This window comes from Suricata suricatta, chromosome 1, assembly GCF_006229205.1.
Source record: "Suricata suricatta isolate VVHF042 chromosome 1, meerkat_22Aug2017_6uvM2_HiC, whole genome shotgun sequence".
Taxonomy (NCBI): Eukaryota; Metazoa; Chordata; class Mammalia; order Carnivora; family Herpestidae; genus Suricata; species Suricata suricatta.
Window position 1 is genome coordinate 187,747,004 of NC_043700.1, and position 17,090 is coordinate 187,764,093.

General features: G+C 45.4%; 1 protein-coding gene across 3 annotated transcripts in view; it reads left to right on the forward strand.

Moving 5' to 3' along the window:
* The window catches only part of ZNF518B (zinc finger protein 518B), a 21,549-nt gene extending 5,686 nt beyond the window's left edge, over positions 1-15,863 (forward strand). Inside the window, exons 1-3 of one of the 3 annotated variants that reach the window (XM_029948642.1) lie at positions 48-7,765; positions 8,106-8,317; positions 9,228-15,863. In XM_029948642.1, the coding sequence (XP_029804502.1) occupies positions 9,429-12,680 (3,252 nt within the window). In that variant the 5' untranslated portion in view covers positions 48-7,765; positions 8,106-8,317; positions 9,228-9,428 and the 3' untranslated portion in view covers positions 12,681-15,863. Of the gene's footprint in view, positions 1-47; positions 7,766-8,105; positions 8,318-9,227 lie in introns of those variants that run through there. The other 2 variants (XM_029948658.1, XM_029948650.1) reach the window with 2 other exon arrangements.
* The last annotated feature ends 1,227 nt before the right edge of the window (positions 15,864-17,090 follow it).

A 17,090-nucleotide genomic window follows, 5' to 3' on the forward strand; every position in this document is an offset into this window, starting at 1 on the left:
GTTTGCCGGAGTTGGGGGGCTGGGGGGCGGGGAGAGGGGCAGGGAGGGGAGACGTGAAGGTTTGACTCGCTCAGATGCTGATGGCAGCCTTTGTGGGACCTCCCCAGCCCAGCTGCCCTTTTTTTCTCTTGTCGCCTTGGGTAGTTGAGCGGTTTCAGGCCGGTTGCAAAAGAATGACTATTTCTTCTCCGGAAAGAGAAAGCCGAAGGAGAGAACCCTTGAGTCCCTCTGTGTAAATGTACCCCGTGGAAAGAACCCTGGCTTTTAAAAGTGGGATAATGAGCAGTATATCAGCCTAACATTAATGAAAAAAGTGCAGTTGCACTTTGCCCTGTTTCGGAAAGCCTACGCAGCTGAACTGTAATGTGTTAGAACCTTTAAAGATTGTATCTCAAGTTTAGAATCTAAGTCATCAAGAGTAAGACCAGCTGAGGGCTCCACAAGCCTTGCAGCACGTTCCTAGAGGAAGGGAGAGAATAGGAGTGTATCTCTCCATCTTTCTCTGAGTCACAAACTCGAACAACAGGAGATTCTGGCCAAGGGTTTCTGGAAGCCCAGCAAGTGGTGGTTTAGAAACCAATATCCTGTAGTCTCTTCCCAACACAAGTAGAACATTTGACTGTTTTAATTATCTGATATCGATGTTGTTCACTTAGGATGAATTTTTTTTTTTTTTACTGATTTTTGTTTTGTATCCTGGATCTAACATAGCCTTGAAAAAGAACACTTTTGTATGAACTCAGTTTTGTTATGCTGATGACGTTCATTACAAATGCATTTTGAGAAAAGGAGACAAAGGGAGGCAGTATTTTATTGAGCCCCCTCCCTACTGGTTCTGTCAAACTAATGTAGATTATTCAAAATTCATTAATACCAATTTAATAAAAACATCCCCATCTCCCGTCTCCCATAGTGTATTTGCCTTTCAGTAAGGGGATCTGGACCAGTTTTCGGGAAGAGGAAGAACAAAGAACATTTTATGATTGTTGCCATGAAGACTGACGTTTCTTTCCTTCCTTCTCTCATTTATTCGCTCCTTCCTTCAATGTGTATTGCATGCCTCCTTTGCCAGGCCTTCTGCTGTTGACTGTGATAAACAAGGCCCTCCCTCACCGTGTGGCTTTCCCAGCCTTGATCGGCCTCCAGCAGCCTCGGGTAGGGTCCATTTTCTTTGTTCACATATGCCAGCCCAGCCAGCTGCAATTTCCAGGAACCATCCTGGGAGTGAAGGGTCCCAGACTCGAATCCAGATGTTCTCATCCTGGAGTGGGTGACGAGGCAGCAGATTCACTTGGCAGGAATTGTAAAGTGCTTACCTCTGACCATCTAAGGAAAAAGACCGTCTGATTCATTAGGTCACCTGAGTCCTAGGAAACCTTTTTTTTTCTCTTTATTTTAAGCTCCTGTGTTACTTGGCTGCACATCTCTGCTTGAGAAGCATTTTTGGGGCTCATCCTTCTTATTTTCTAGGAGAAAATTCTCAGGGAAACCAAGGCTGCACAAGAACCAGGACTTCCAGCTGAGCGCCTGGCTTCCGCAGGGCATTTTGTGCAGTGCCTTGTAGCCTCATGGGGCTCTGAGTTCAGAAGCCTCTGCCAGGGCCTGAAGTGAGGCTGGATGGGGCTTGGCACCAGAAAAGACAAGACCCAAAAGAAGGAAGAGGCCTGGAACTTGCCACGCTTTTGACTCATCTGCAGCTCAAGGGCACCAGGCAGGAATTAAGAACAGCACCCAAGTGGCAGCAGACGCCGTCCGTGACTTCAGTTCATGTCCCACACAGCCTGCCAGCAGAAAAGCAAAGAATTTAGATCAGACACCAGCTGATCAACTCCACGACCTTGGAAAAAACACAGGGCTTCTCGAGATCTGTTATCTTAGAAGAAGCAAATGATGGAAGGTGTGCTTTGAGGAATGTGGAGGTAACGAGGTAACATATGAATGGCCCCTGCAGGCACCCAGCACCCCCTTCCGCCTGACTCTGGTCAGGATGTGCCAGGATCACCCAACACAGCCAGCCACTGAGAGCATCCTGATCAGATACCACTTCCCTGAAACCACCCGCTTGCGACTGCTCCCCAGCTCCCCTTCAGCCCCTTAAAGACAACAGCCTGTGTCAAGTGTGGGGATCAAACAGTTGCGGTTTATGCTCCTTGTGCTCGCGCCCTGCCCATAACATCGACGTGTAAGAGTCTATAAGGTGGTTACTGTCATTACACACGTCACAGAGCGCATCTGTGATGACATGTCCAAGGCCAAACGGCTCAGCGAGCGTTGGACCCAGAGTCTGCCTGCCCCGGCCACCCACTCCCATCCAAGGCGGTGGCCTTGCCACCTCCCCAGCACCCTTGGCTGAGATGGGTGCGTGCAAGATTGCACAAGGATATTCATGATACTCTTGCCATTCTCACCCAGTCCTCTGCACCTGCAGTGTCTGCAGGTGGTTCTTAGCCTTAGCTGCACATTTGACTTACCTGGGAAGCTTTTAAAACTCCAGAGCCTCCCATGCACAGAGTGGGGCCCAGCCATCATTATTTTTAAAGCTCCGCGAGTCGTCCTGGTGTGCAGGAGGGTGACCGTCCCAGGGACTTCCTTCAACATGAAGTTTAACATCCTGGGCACGTAAGGACAAGTTAGTCACCCGAACGCAGCCGAGGTTAATAATCGGTGTGGTGGGAGACCGTTCCTCTGTGTTTGGTTGTACTGTTCATTAAACCCTTAATTAATTTCATCCACAAAATTTGGTGGTTCTTTAAGGCACAAAAAAGGGGGGGGGATATAAAAATATTTGTGTCCATTTTTATCGTCTTTAGAGCCCTCAAATCCCTAGGTGTGTTTAGTTACAGACAGTTGTGTCATGTTGCTTTTAAAACTTTTTTTTACCTTTTATTTTTTTAACACTAACAAGAGTATAGTTTCCCCTTAACGTTTTTTTTCCACAGAGAACTATAAATTTTATACTTAAAAACCTCTTTCACTGGTCATATCTTTTTTTTTTTGGAAAGGTCGACTCTTAAGAAAAACCTTTCATAACTTTCTTTGTTTTCTGACGTATTGTATTCTCCGTTGAAGAGCTCAATCCCCTAAAGAACTCCTTTGTAAACGGGGTTGGGGAGAAGGTCCTGGCCTCCAGCACCCCTGTGGACCTCCCGCTGCAGAGACCTTTTTCTCATCCGGCTGATTTGTTAAACTAAGACTTTCTGCTTCTCAGGTGTTTACAGGACTCTTCTGTTTTCAAAGGAGTCTTACAAAAATATGATGACTTCTTTCTTAACAGAACGTGTGCTTTTTGCTAAGCATAAAATTACCTGCTGCCTGCATATACTTCTTACTCACATCAGCATGTAAACTAGGCATTATTATTCCCACTTTACAAGTGAAAAAACTGAGGCTCAGGAGAGGTTAACAAATCCAGAATCACCCCACTATTAAGTAAAAAACCTAGGTTTTGAACCTTGTTCTTGATATCACAAGAGTCCTTTCGACTCGGTTACATTTTTCACTTGGAAAGCAGAGGTGTCGGAACAGGGGCTTCCTTGTCCAGCCCTCCTGCCCCCTGTCTGCTGCCCAGGGGATGCACTAGGCTTCAGAAGGAAATCTAGAATCCCAAAGGTTGTATTTTTGTCAGCAATATCTGGAAGTTTTTTTTGTTTGTTTGTTTTTTTGTCATTCAGGGGCCATCAATTTGCAATTTGGTCATTTTGAAGTGCAAAGTAGTGTGGCAAAAAGAAAATAAAACTTGGTGTTTTACCTTCTTTAGAACTGCTGATCCATTCGGTTCAGGTTCGGTTCTGATCCTTTGTCATGGTCTAAAGGAGTACTTGGTGTGTGTGGTAATAATTTCTTCCTAAGTCCCGTTTTACCTGTTAGCAGTTTTGATGCCTGCGTGCCTGCTGTTGCTTTTTTTTTCTTCCTGATCAGGTGTTACTTGTCTACATTTGCTGGGTACTTTGAGGTAGAATGCTTTAAAAATTTGCTCACTGGGAAACAGACTTTGTTGTGACTAAGTAAAGTAAGCAAGAGGGACAAACAAATTGTGAGCACATGTGCCATCGGCAAGTGCTTTGCGTCTGTTCATCTTGTTTCCCTCTCCTGGTCATCCTTTAAGTCTGAAGATAGTAGAGACTGTTTCCTTGTCTGACGGTGAAGAGAGGGAAGTAAATCACTTGCCTCAGAACCCAACAAAGAGGGACACAATCAGAGTTTGAACTGCAAGCCGTCCAACTCCATCTCCCTTGTTCGGGGTGGGTACAGCGCCCACATGCCTGCCCTGCAGTGGATGTGGCGGACGCCACAGTGGGGATTTCTGGAGAGAGCTCCCTGACCGCTTCTCCATCCAAACAGGAGGCCAGCGGTCAACTAATACTGAGTTCGGTGGGCACTTCGCATGAGCAAAAGCGTTTGTGATGACCCAGGTGGCATGCACGTGATGTGATTGGGTAGCTCCTCTTCGCGTTGACATCCAGCCTGTAAACATGCATTCGCTGCCGGGATGTGTCAGGAATTAGCCGGGCTCGGGGAGGAGTAGGTAGTCCTGTAGTGAGGACCTAGGCTGTAGTGAGGACCATGTGTAGTTCACTTTGCGGCTAAGGCTGGGCAGCAGTCTTGCCCCAGAGGTGAGTTGTGTTTTTGGCTATACAACTCAGTCACTGTAATTAAAGTCACGAGATGAGATTGAATATTCTGGAAATAGCGACTCTTAGGCAGTGAAGAAAAGAGGCATCTATTTTATGCCCCTTTGACTATTTATGAGATTGGCATGATTTCTTCTGTTTTCCTCATTGAAAGGGGGAAATGATGTTTTTAATAGTTACGATGTGTGATAGATAACTTACCTCAGGACCGTGTGCCACATTATCTCGAGTAATCCTCATGACCACCCGGTGAAATAGCTACTCTTACTAACAGAGGACTCCGTTTGGCCCCGGGCACACACCTCCAAGGGATGATGGCATTGGGATTTAAGTTCTTGTGAGACGATTCCAGAATCTGTAGCTTTAAGTAGCGTTACTACTTATTTCTCTTCTAATTCTGTTGAGTGTTTGGTGTTTCTGGTATTTGGAAGTTACGTGCTTCCCTTTTAAGGAGAGCATGTACGACCTTCATGGTTTTGTAGGCCCCAGCGGCACTGAGCTGGCGTCTTCACATACTCCGTCTTTTTCTCCATCTGTCCCCATAATAAGTCTCTAAGAAAGCAGGGCAGGTGAGCTCAAAGTCCAAAGGAAAGGCCACCAGCAGTGACTGCTGCCCTGAGGCCTTTGTCCTGGAAGAGGCAAGACTAAGTCCCAAGGAAGCACAATTGTAACCCTCTGTGTCGCTTTCCTTTACCCTGCGCCTGTCACCTTTGGCTGATGCCGCCAATAATTATGTGTTAAAAAGCTTATGCTGTTAAAAAAAAAACAAACAGTTTTTGAGAATCCTCCTAGGTATTAAAAATAAAAGGTATGTTTCTTGTTCTAGAAGGTCAAATGCAGAGGGTTTATAATCGAGGCACTATGAGTGTGGAGGGTGGGGCAGCACCTAAGCCAATGCTGACAGCAGGTCAGGGTTAGGTGCACCCACAGCCTCTTACCACTCCACGTGAGCATTGGCCATCAACCCCAGGGTGGTGATTGGCCAGGAGGACCCAGCTTCCTGGCTGCTTGTACCTTCCGTGGGAGTCTGTCACTCGGGTGTGCCCACATGGGGTGCCAGCAGCACAGCCGTCTTCTTGCCTCCCACTGTGTCTATTCACCTCTGTCTCGGGGTGCACTGAGGTCTTTTACCCTGTGATTAGCCACACAAGCTGCAAAGGCGGAAGAGAACTGTACTTGTTTGGAAGAAGCCTGGCATCATCTGCACAAGGGAGTTGCTGATGTAGAAACGTTGCATTATTTAGAGAATGGTTCAGACGCCCGGAAGATACTTGCAAACAGGACACGGCCTAGATGTCTCACGTCCCATTAAACCGTATTTGCAGTCACAGGCTCACGCTCCCTATTGGCACTTGCTCCGGTGGATTCCTAATTCTGAACAACTGCTGAGATAGTCTTGTGGCAACGCCTCCGAGAGGCCCGCGCTCCTTAGCCCCTGTCACTGGCTCGTCCGTCCCTGGGGGCTCTCCTCCATCAGGGTGTTCTCTGCTTCTTGCTAAGGGGCGCCCCTACTACCATCCAGCCTGAGATTGCAAGTCTTTGGTGTCAGGCGGAACAACACCTCCAAATTTTAGGAGGACTTGGAAAGAAAATGGCAAAACTGCTCTCTATAAATTTTGAAGGAAGAAGCCTAGAGTCTTCAAATAGAGGAATCTTGTCACAGGATTCTTGAGAGTTTCTTGGGATTGATGTGTAAGGTGTAGAAGTAGCAGAAGCGCATTGTGCCAGGCTAGTCAGTCACTTTCTTCTTTCCTCCCTTCTCCCCTCCTCCCTCCCTTCCTTCCTCTCTCTACTTAGTAGGAATATGGGACTGGTAGATGGATGTAGTATTGGCTGGTATGCAAATCTTTGCAACAGAATTGCCAACCAGGGACTGAATGAGAGAAGAGGTGTGCAGGTTAATAATGGGTCTATTGAGAAGGATTAAGGTGTTTGTAGCTCCAGAGTCAGGATAGAAGAAAATTACAAGGACACTGGTTTCAGTTTCATTAAAAAGAAAATTTTCTACTGTGAGAACTATGTGAAAATAAAATTAGCTTCCTGAAAAGGGAAGAAGTTCAGTTTATGAGACTCTTAGAGCATCAAGTGCATGGTCAGCTGGCAAAGAGGATTTTAAGGACTGAAACGTGGCTGGAAGTCTCAGCCAGCGCTTCCACTACAGCTACAGTCACCAAAATAGCACTGAGTGCTCTTGTAAGCCACAAATGTCTCTTCTCTTCCTCAAGATGGAGACTCCCCTGGTAGGGGTGGACCCCCAGAGGGCCCATCCCAGCTGCGACCCCGAGTCTTCTCCGTGGAGCCCCTGCTCACCTGTCTGTGAGCAGTTTTCTTAGGCTCTGGCCACAGCCACTGCTCCCTCTGTTTTAACAGGATGAAAATGCCGACATGGATGTGTTCATCCATGGTAAGAAGCCTTGTGATTTGGGATGTCAGGGCCCCGCAGCAAGAGGCCAGGCTTGGAAATCATGTAGGTGAATAAGCTGAGGGGAAGGGGTGGCTCGCCTGAGGTCATTTGAGTAGTAGCAGAAGTTCTGCTTCTAGAAATTCTGCTCCTAGTAGTGTCACTGGGGTCTCTCTTCAGCAGAGCCAGTTTACGTTTCTGGAAAATGACGTGCGTGTCAGCTTCTGCTAGTGACTCCTGAAACTAACACCTGTCGGGTATACCAGGAGTGCGGCAGGCAGTGGGAGTCCTTGTCCTGCCCGCACTTGCCACCTGGAGGCAGTCGCGTGTCCTGCACCCTGCACAGCCCCCTTGCATGGGTCACAGGTGTGTGTGAACGCCCAGGGCAGATGTAGCACCTTGCCGCTCCATGGGCTTCTCCCCCCGCTTGCTAAGTGTTACACACACATTCAGGCTGGAGTCCTGGGTGCATACTCCTTTGAAAAAGAGGCAGCTCTCTTGCAAAAGAAAATACAGCCTGTTATCAAACATGGTACGTTCCTACAATTCTTTCAAAAAATGCTTTTAAAGGGCAGGTTCTATGCTGGGTCTGAATATGCAGTAATTCTCTTGACCCTCCAGTCAGACTTGCTCCCCCAGGTTTCATTCTCCCTTTGCAGAGCTCTTGGCCTGGGAGCAGTGGGCCAGAAGGAAACTGCTAACTCTCCCTCATCTTGCTGCTGGTTTTTATAAGGTAATACAAGAAGGGCTCTTAGCAGATCTCCAACTGGAGTGTTTTTCGGTTTGGCTCCTAGTTCTGTATATTCTGAAAAAAGAAGTGTCATTCCACACTCATGGACGATGGTCTGTGCAGCAGTTAGAGTCTCTGTTGGGATACAAATCAGATTGGGCCACATTGCTGCTGCCATCTCTTCTGGTTATCTCGTTCATGTAGAGGAAAAGCCACATCCTTAGGGTACTGTGTGCTAGATCTTTCTTTGACCAGTCCCCCCACCCCGCCCCCCAACTGACTCTGACCATATTGACCGTTCTTTCTCTTCCTCCCCTCTTTGCTCATTACCCTCCATTCTCAGCCTCCTTCCCATTCCTCAGGTGCTCCAAGCACAACCCTTTGCTTTCTCTCTGCCTAAACTCCCTTCTCCCAGACAGCCACAGTACTTGCTCCCCGGCTGCGCCAAGGTTGGTGCTCCAGTGCCAGCTGGACGGAGGCTTCCTGCCTGTCCACGCCTCCACGTGCTAGCCCTACGACCTCATCCATGCTTAGTCCCTCTGGCCTTGCTTTACGGTATGTTTTTCTCAATTACTTGCCACCACTTAAGAAATAAATACATCACCCGTTTCTCCTCTTTATACCCTCATGAGCATACTAACTGTGCCTGACAAATAATAGATGCTCAGTGAGATGTCGAAGGAATCAGTATTTGTATACCTAATACTGCCAGTGTATTATTGACTTCTTACCATTTGTGAACACAAATGGAGCTTGTGAAAGAGAGCGGAAAATCCAAGCTGACAGTTAGCCATTGTGTAGAAACAAATGGACACCTGAACTGAAGCCCAGGCTCTCTCTACCACTTGAGAATCTGTGTGTTTAAGACCTGACATTGGGGCACCTGGGCAGCTCAGTCAGCTAAGTGTCTGAGTCTTGGTTTAGTCTCAGGTCATGATCTCATGGTGGGTGAGTTCCACATTGGGCTCTGGCTGACAGTGTAGAGCCTGCTTGGGGTTCTCTCTGTCTCCCTCTCTGCCCCTTCTCTGCTCACTCTGTCTCTCTCAAAATAAACATACTTTAAAAAAATTTTTTTAACTGAAATAGCCTCCTCCTGTACAAGGTTTTATTTAGACAAATATGAAATTATGCTTGTGAAATTGCTGGGATGCTCTCCATGATGCCTAAAAATAACATGTCCACGTATCAAGGGCTGTTCTGAGTGACAACTGTGATTTCCTTGCTCCTGGCCTGTTTATGGTTGGTTTAAAGTGATGAGTTTCAAGGTGCTGCATTTAAAAATATTTCCAGTTTAGGCTTGTAATTTGCTAGTTCTGTTGGATTACATTTTACTGTCAATCTGTGAGTAAGAAAAAAATGTCAAGATTTAACATAAAATTCCCAAGGATAAGTTTGGAAAGAGCTTAACTAAACCTTAAGTTCATGTATTAATCATGCTTTGTGGTTTCTTTTTTGTCCCCTGTAGTGTTGCCCAGAATATCAGAGCATTGCAAACAACGATATTTTGGGATCTACACCTCCTGTGGTGGTATACCGAAAGAGATGACGCAGTATATGCCCAAGAAGTAACTGCTTCCCTGCCAGTCACAGAGTGACAGGAAGGACGTTCTCTAAGGATTTTATCATGTGAAGTCTTCCTGGATTTCCTGGATTTCTTTTTCCAGAAATGCAGATAAAGAAGATGAAGGATATTGGACAGCAGTTATATCCCACACAAGTGAATGATGGACATAATTCCTTGACCATGTCACCCAAACAACCTAATGCTAATAGGGCGACTCGACCAGACAGACAAGAAGCGCAAGCTCTTCTGTGTCAAGGCTCAGAGGCCGAGGCAACCGTGATGACGGTTGCTACGTGTATAAAGTGCAAGAGTGTTCACAAAATCCCGCTTCAAGATCTAAAGAAGGGGACTGGACCAAGCCAAAAGGAAGACAAATATGTTTGCTTCAAATGCAACCTTGGCATGGCTACTTCCCATTTTCATTTTGTGAATAGTAATCCCAGTGCAACTCATGTAGGAAATAAAGCAGAGACCATCTCCAGTTCTGTCACTAACAAATTTAAGGTAAGGAACTTTAAGCCAGGCAAATACTATTGTGATAAATGTCGATTTTCCACAAAGGACCCTCTGCAGTACAAAAAGCACACACTTCAACATGAAGAGATTAAATTCATCTGTTCTCACTGCAGCTACATTTCCTACACAAAAGGGGAGTTCCAGAGGCACTTGGTGAAACACACAGGCATATTCCCTTACCAGTGTGAGTACTGTGACTATGGCGCTATTAGGAACGACTACATTGTCAAACACAGGAGGAGAGTGCATGAGCGGGCCGGCGGAAAGCGGCCACCCAAAACCATCGCCAAGCTGGAGCCGAAAAGAACCAGTGCATCCAAACAAAACACAGAGCTTTTAAAAGCTCCCAATCCAAGAACTTCATTTCAAAATAAGTTGTCAGACCAGCTCTCAAGGTTCTCCCTCCACACAACTAAAGACAAAATGCACAGTATCATGTTGCTGCCTGAATCCAAGGAATACCAAAAAGATGTAGTGTGTATTCCAAATAAAATGACCTTGTCGGAGCCAAACGAGGGCAGTCCGTTTGGGAACAGAAGCGTGGAGGTGGAGGTGCTGTCCCCCGCAAAAGAGCCCGTCCAGCCGGGAATGCCCCTAACAGTTGTGGCACCGGCAGAACTGGTTGTCCCTGCAAACTGTTTAGCCCAGTTGATGGATGTGAAGGTTGTCAATGGGACCCAGCAGCTTGTCCTGAAACTGTTTCCTCTGGAAGAAGGTAGCCGCCCTGAAGCCAGCGGGGCTGAAGGAGGGAATTCTGAGCATATGACTAAAGAAAAGCATTCAACTGACCAGGAAAAAATGTTTTCTGCAGGACATACAAAGTCACTGCCGGTTGAAGGGAATATCAGAAAACTCCCAGGCTTTGATAATCTTCATTCTGCAGTTCAGAGACAACTTAAAAATGTGAAGTGGGTGAGGTCTTATGATTTTTTCATGTCAAATTCTAGTGTGCACAACCGTGGAGAATCCTTCCTCAGCCCGGATACAGTTGAGGATTTCCAGAAAAAAAGTAGTACGTATCCACAGAGATCGGCTCTTCCATCTCTCTCCTTAAAAGGTCATTCTCCATCATCTGTAGTAAAAAACAGTGTTTTGCATGGTCTCAGAACTGCATCAAACCCTTTTCCATATAAAGCTGCTGTTTCTGTTACTGAGGATGGAAGACACCTACACGGTGTCTCACAACCATTCTTTCCTCTTGTCGCACCACCTGCAGCTATGTCCTCTGGAGACCAAGGCTTACTGCCTGTGAGTACAAATCACTTGGAATCTAGAGATGAGATCAGTATTCCTGTAAAAATGGCTCCCTCTTATAAGAAGCTGAAGGACAGGCAGACAGAGGAACACAAGGCAGGTCCAAATACAAGCCAGATTTCCTCTAACCGCAAAAATGAGTATTTGCACATAAGTATACCTGGAGAAGATAGCATCAGGTCTCAGCTGCCCAGAGAGGAGCCTCTGGAAGTAAAGAGTCCAGAAAGGACTAAAGACTCTTTTGATGGCCCAGTCATCTCGTCAGTATTTTCTCTGAGCTCTGGGTCCGAAAACGTCCCTGAGGGCGTTAAATGGAATAGTTCCACATCCAGAATAAAGTCAATTGAACTCTTGCGCAGAAAGATAGCTCAGTTAATCGAATCCTGTGGCAAGCCTTCGTCTTTGTCTGCAAATAATGCACATCGCCGTTCTGTAGGGCAGGCATCAAAGGGAACCTCAAAAGCTGCTCCTGAAGGTATTCACAAAATCAATGTGTCATTTACTGGCTCTGGCTACTCCACCGGCACGCTCCCCAAACCTCAGGATGACGGCGGTATTAATGGACAGCTTACTCCTCAGCAAATGTATCCACATTTTATAGAAGACAGCAATGGGAAAACTGAAAACAGAGTGACCAGGAAGGCCCATGTTGCTACTCCAGTATTGATCCCCAAAGGGGCTGTGTTGAGGGTTCTTAATTCTTCTGAGGATGCCCATATTATAGAGGCTACGTGTGAAGCCCCTGTCAGCATGTCGTGCAGTGAGACACAGTTAACAAAGCCCGTTCCGCTCTGCCCAGTGAGACAGACAGACTCAGGCTTACAGTCTTTGACAAGCAAAAGTGGGCCAGTAGATGTGTCCCAAAATCTTGATATACCTCTTCGACCAAAACTAAGGAAAGAGAGTGCATCTTGTAGTAGCACCATGCCTAAAAAAACTGGCCCCCTACACAGTCAGCAAGGAAGCAGTGAACCGAGTAAGCAAGGGAAACTGCTCCCCAGAAGTCTTCCTATAAGTAAAAATAAAACTAGACAAGTGAACTCATCTAAGAAGAAAACCAAAATCCAGGCCGATCCCAGCCGCTATCTCAAGGATCCTTCAATTTTTCAGGTCACAAGACAACTTCGACTGATAGCGGCTAAACCAGACCAGTTGATTAAATGCCCCCGTCGGAACCAGCCTGTCATTGTGTTAAACCATCCTGACGTTGACTCACCAGAAGTGACCAATGTGATGAAGGTAATAAACAAGTACAAAGGCAACGTCCTCAAAGTCGTCTTATCTGAGAGGACTAGGTGTCAGTTAGGTATCAGACGGCATCATGTCCGCCTGACCTACCAGAATGTGGAGGAAGCCAATCAAATAAAAAGGCAAATGATGTTGAAAATGAAACTTAAAAAGGTTCATAAAAACAACTACCAGGTGGTGGATTCCTTGCCTGATGACTCATCACAGTGTATATTTAAGTGCTGGTTTTGTGGGCGGCTGTATGAAGACCAGGAAGAGTGGATGAGTCATGGCCAACGGCATTTGATAGAAGCTACTAGAGATTGGGATGTTCTTTCCTCCAAGGGAAATAAGTGAAAAATCGGTCTTTGAAGCAAATTGTTTTTCTTACTTTTAGTTTATTCTAGTTTGGTTTTTGTTTTGTTTCATTTTTTCCCCCTCCCTGACTCAGTAGGAGAAATAGAGTATAGGGATGGGAGAGTCCTCAATTCTTAAGAACCCTTGTAGGAATGTTGAGAGCCAAGAGACTTAACCTGAGATAAGTGACTGGACCTTGGGAAGGTATTTGAGGACCCCGAAATTACGCACAAATCCACATAACATGCATTTTCCTGGAGAGGAGTGAAACTTGTAGATTTCCAGTGGGATCTGACACTGCTTTGTTTAACACTCCTTTTTCCGAGTAGATACAAATTTGTTGTAATCTAATCAGAAGGGCAAGTTTAGAGTGTTTTACACATGCTCTTTACGTAACAAAATGCTACTGAGGGATTAGACTGAGATGTTGGTGTGCACAGCCATCTCACTAAGTCCTGTTCTGACTATTTGGTGCATAATGGAAATTAAACTTTCTGCATTTTATCTTAAGTTTGGGTATAGAAAACTAGTTATTCTTTTCCTCACCCACTCTGCAGTACTTGTGTCGTTTACAGCACAGTGCCCTGTGCTGTTGGCTACTTTAAAGAATGATTCCAGGGTTTGCCTGAACTTACTACTTCAACAGTAGATGTTAGGGGAGGAAAGAAACATTTCCAAACCTTTGCTTTCTTTTTAAAGATCCTGATTTATGACAATTGAGGAGGGAATGTGCCTTTAAAAAAAAAAAAAAAAAGAATGGTCACAGAAAAGATCTAGAACTAAGGCTCCTGTTTGCCCTTAACCACCCTCACAAACTGATTTACAATGTGAATGAACAGGTGTCTTGCGACACTGGGGAAGACAATTCATGGTTGGGTGGTGAAGAAAGCTATGATTTTAACGTGACTCTCCGTGTTCATCTGAGAACTCACAGACCACAGGTGAAGGCTGCACACACTTCCTCCATCTCTTACAGGTCACAGACACTGCCTCCCCCTCCTCCCCCTGCTCATATCCTGCTCTGCCTTTGCCAACTTCCTGAACAGACCCTCCTATGGAGTAGGACGCTTCCCTACTCACCTCCTGTCCCCTTCCTTTTGTGCCTTTGAGGCCCCTTAAGGCTTTCCCTCATGAAAATACTAAAACCAAGCAGGAATCAACAAAAGGGAAGCATCCCACCATCTTTGTTGAGGTTCTAGGAAAAGGATGCCTGGTTTTCATCAATAGTCACAGCCATGTTGTCCCTCTCACTCACCTGTCTGAGGTAGTAACTCTCAAGAACATCTGCCGCCCTCTCCACCAACAGATGCCAGGACCACAGCTGGTCCACACAGCACCTTCGTGTGCATTAAGAAGAAGGCCTTCCAGATAGATGGCCTGGTAGATGGAGCTCAGACTGGACATGCTCCTCACTTTAACCCACTCAGCCAGGCACCAGCCATCAGATAGAATGCGGATGGGACAGCCACAAGGCAGCCCCACTGTGTTTTCCTCCCTTTAGGAGTGCTCCTTCCGTAGGGAATTGTTTAGTGCAGTGAATGAAATGGGGGGCCGTTCTGCCTGTAAAAGACTTGATCGAGCTTTCCATCGTGTTGGTTAGTCGGAACTTCCTGCTTTTTATATGTGTGAAAGATTATCTTCTGATAGGTGGGATGATAATTTGTAGTTCTCATTACAGATAATCAACATTTCTTATGTATAATTGAATACATAATCATTAAGTTGACTGGTTAATTTTTATTGAAATTTAAAACTTGGGTTTTTTTATATGTGTATATATGCGTGTGTGTACACATATAAATATTTTTTACCATAAACTGCAGTAGCTAATTTTCTGATTTCCTATTTTATAACAAATTATGCGGGCTGGAAAAATATAAGACGTTTTATATTCTAGAAATTATTTTGGAAGCACATTTTTATAACGGTGTGATCTCATTTTTAGCAAATGAAAGCACAAATGATGAGTCTGATTTATATGAACAAACAGGAGTAGAAACTGCTGAGGATCATTCCATTTCAGTATTTCCTCCCCCATGCATTTCCAGTTGGTGCTTTTTGGGAAGTGGATCCTGTGTACCACTCACTTTACCACCCAGAGGAGAGGATTCTGCAGTGTAGCCATGTGTAGATATGTACCCTGCCAGGAGCTAGAAGGCTCCTAAGATGTTGAGAGAAGAAGAAAAGGCTGTGATTTTTGTTTTGTTTTTTTCCTCCTATACCTCACTGCTTAGTATCATCTCTCTTGAGAGGCTTGACCATGACCTTTCAGGAAAGATGAACATGAATCAGGTCAGAGTGTTAAGTGTCAGCAAGAAATATTTATAGTTTGCAGCATCAACCATTTTTCAAGTATTATGTAAAAACAGTTTATGTGTTTGTATGGAGCTAAATTTTATGAGTAGATCATGTCGCTAAGCTTTTTGGGGATTTCCAGAACTACAGTACTTTGTAAGGAATTGAGCGGGCTCCTGAAAGTCGTAAAACAATGAGAAAGCAAAACATGTCTGTCCTCCCTATATAAAGAACTTTAGCAAATAGCTTGTTAACATGTAGGTAAATGTCATTAGATAAACATTTCTAACAAAATTGGACAAGGTAGGGATAGAACTGGGCTGAGTATTTATGGACTCCTACCTTGATTTTGAAGGACTTGTACTCACTAAATTTTGATAGTAGTACTTACCAATAGTCATTTTAAACATTTCTTAAGGTAGAGCTTCTTAACTTTTGGGGGTCAGAAATTAGATGATCTTCTATTTATGATATGACAGAGTGAAAATTTCTAAAAAATAACCTCACAGTCTCTAGATCATATTTTACCCCAGTTGTCATCCCCAGTCCAAAACATTTTGTGAGCCCTACTATGGGCCAAATGCTGTTTGTTCAACTAAACCGAACACAGTATATTAACCCTAAAAAGCCCAGTCCCTTTTTCTTCACAACCTATGAAATAAACCATCCCAGAAAATGAGTATGTGATGTGGCTCAGCCTTTGGGATAATTTTTGAATGTGTAAATGTCAGTATGAGCAGAAAACAAAATACTGCATAACATGTTTGAAGCATTATTGTAAGTCCTGTGTTAACAGTTTTGTGTCTGCTGCTCTGGTTTTGAAACACATTTGTATATAGATAGAGATGTTGGCGTAACTTTTGTTAAATAAAGCAACTGTAAAATGTTCTCTGCCCTTTCATTTCACTGTTAAGTTGGTGGGGGGCGGGGTATTACATCTCCTCTCTTGTGATAGGCTTCTGAAACATGGGAAGGCATCATCCTCAAAGCACAGGTGACTTGAGTTCCACCAGGATGTATTTTGAATTTGATACACTGCTGGTTAACCCCGCACACCCTGAAATGAACACCAGCTTACTTTTTTGTTTTGTGCTGCCTTAAATTCACAAGAGATGCTGGTTTGGGCAGCAGTAACCATTTTCATCCCATGGTCTATGGCCTCATCAGGGATGGTATGTGGCCACTGAACCTCTGCTGGGAGGGGTCGGGGCAGGGGGAGCTCCGGAGCAGGTGATGAGCCTGCTGGACCACGTGGGCGCTGCCCTACTGACACCATTCAGCCAAACACCCTTGCGTCTGGCTCCACGCATAGCTGGGAGGAGAAGGGATGACTATTTGGAGGGGACTTGATTCCTGTATCTCATTCCAAAGAGTCATTTTGGAAAGAAAGGGACTTAGGAATATGGTCAGACCCTAAAGAAACCATAGAAGTGAGTTGCTTAAATTCAAGAATTTGCAGATTTCATTCATTAACTGAGATGAGTCCTCATCTTCCAGTCCTGAGATCTGGTCTAATAAGTGGTCACCTTTGGTAATCTAGGGGGAAGTGGAAATCAGGTAAGGCAGTGGAAGCATCCAGGGGTTGAGGGGGAGGGTGATTTGTATTGGGTGTGGACTACCAGAGGTGGGTGCGGTGTACACAGAGTAGGGGGTTGGGCTGAGAGGTGAGGTCAAGGCCAGAAAGAGAGTGGCAGTCACCAAGCCACATTTAACGTGAAGAGAACTTCAGCTCAAGAAAGATGAATGTTGACATGAAGTCATGTGAGTGAAGGAAGGTGCGAGATGGTGGTGTGGCAGAAAGCACCCTGGAGTCTCAAGCTGTTCGGCAACATGCAGAGCTCTTTGCCACCACAGGTTACATTCAGTGTCAATTGACTTCTTAAGGCGGTAGCACGTTTCAGACATGCTGGTTGGACTGAGCTACCGTTCTGAAGAACGTGGTCTTAGTCTAGAGCAGTGCTGTCCAACAGGAATACAGTGTGAGCCAGGAGCCAGGAAGTAATCTGAACTTCCAGTGGCCACATCTGGGAGAGTGAAAAGAGCAGGTGAAGTTAAGTGTTTTCTTTGACCCAATACATCTAAAATACTGAACCACTTTCCGGACGCCTGGGTGGC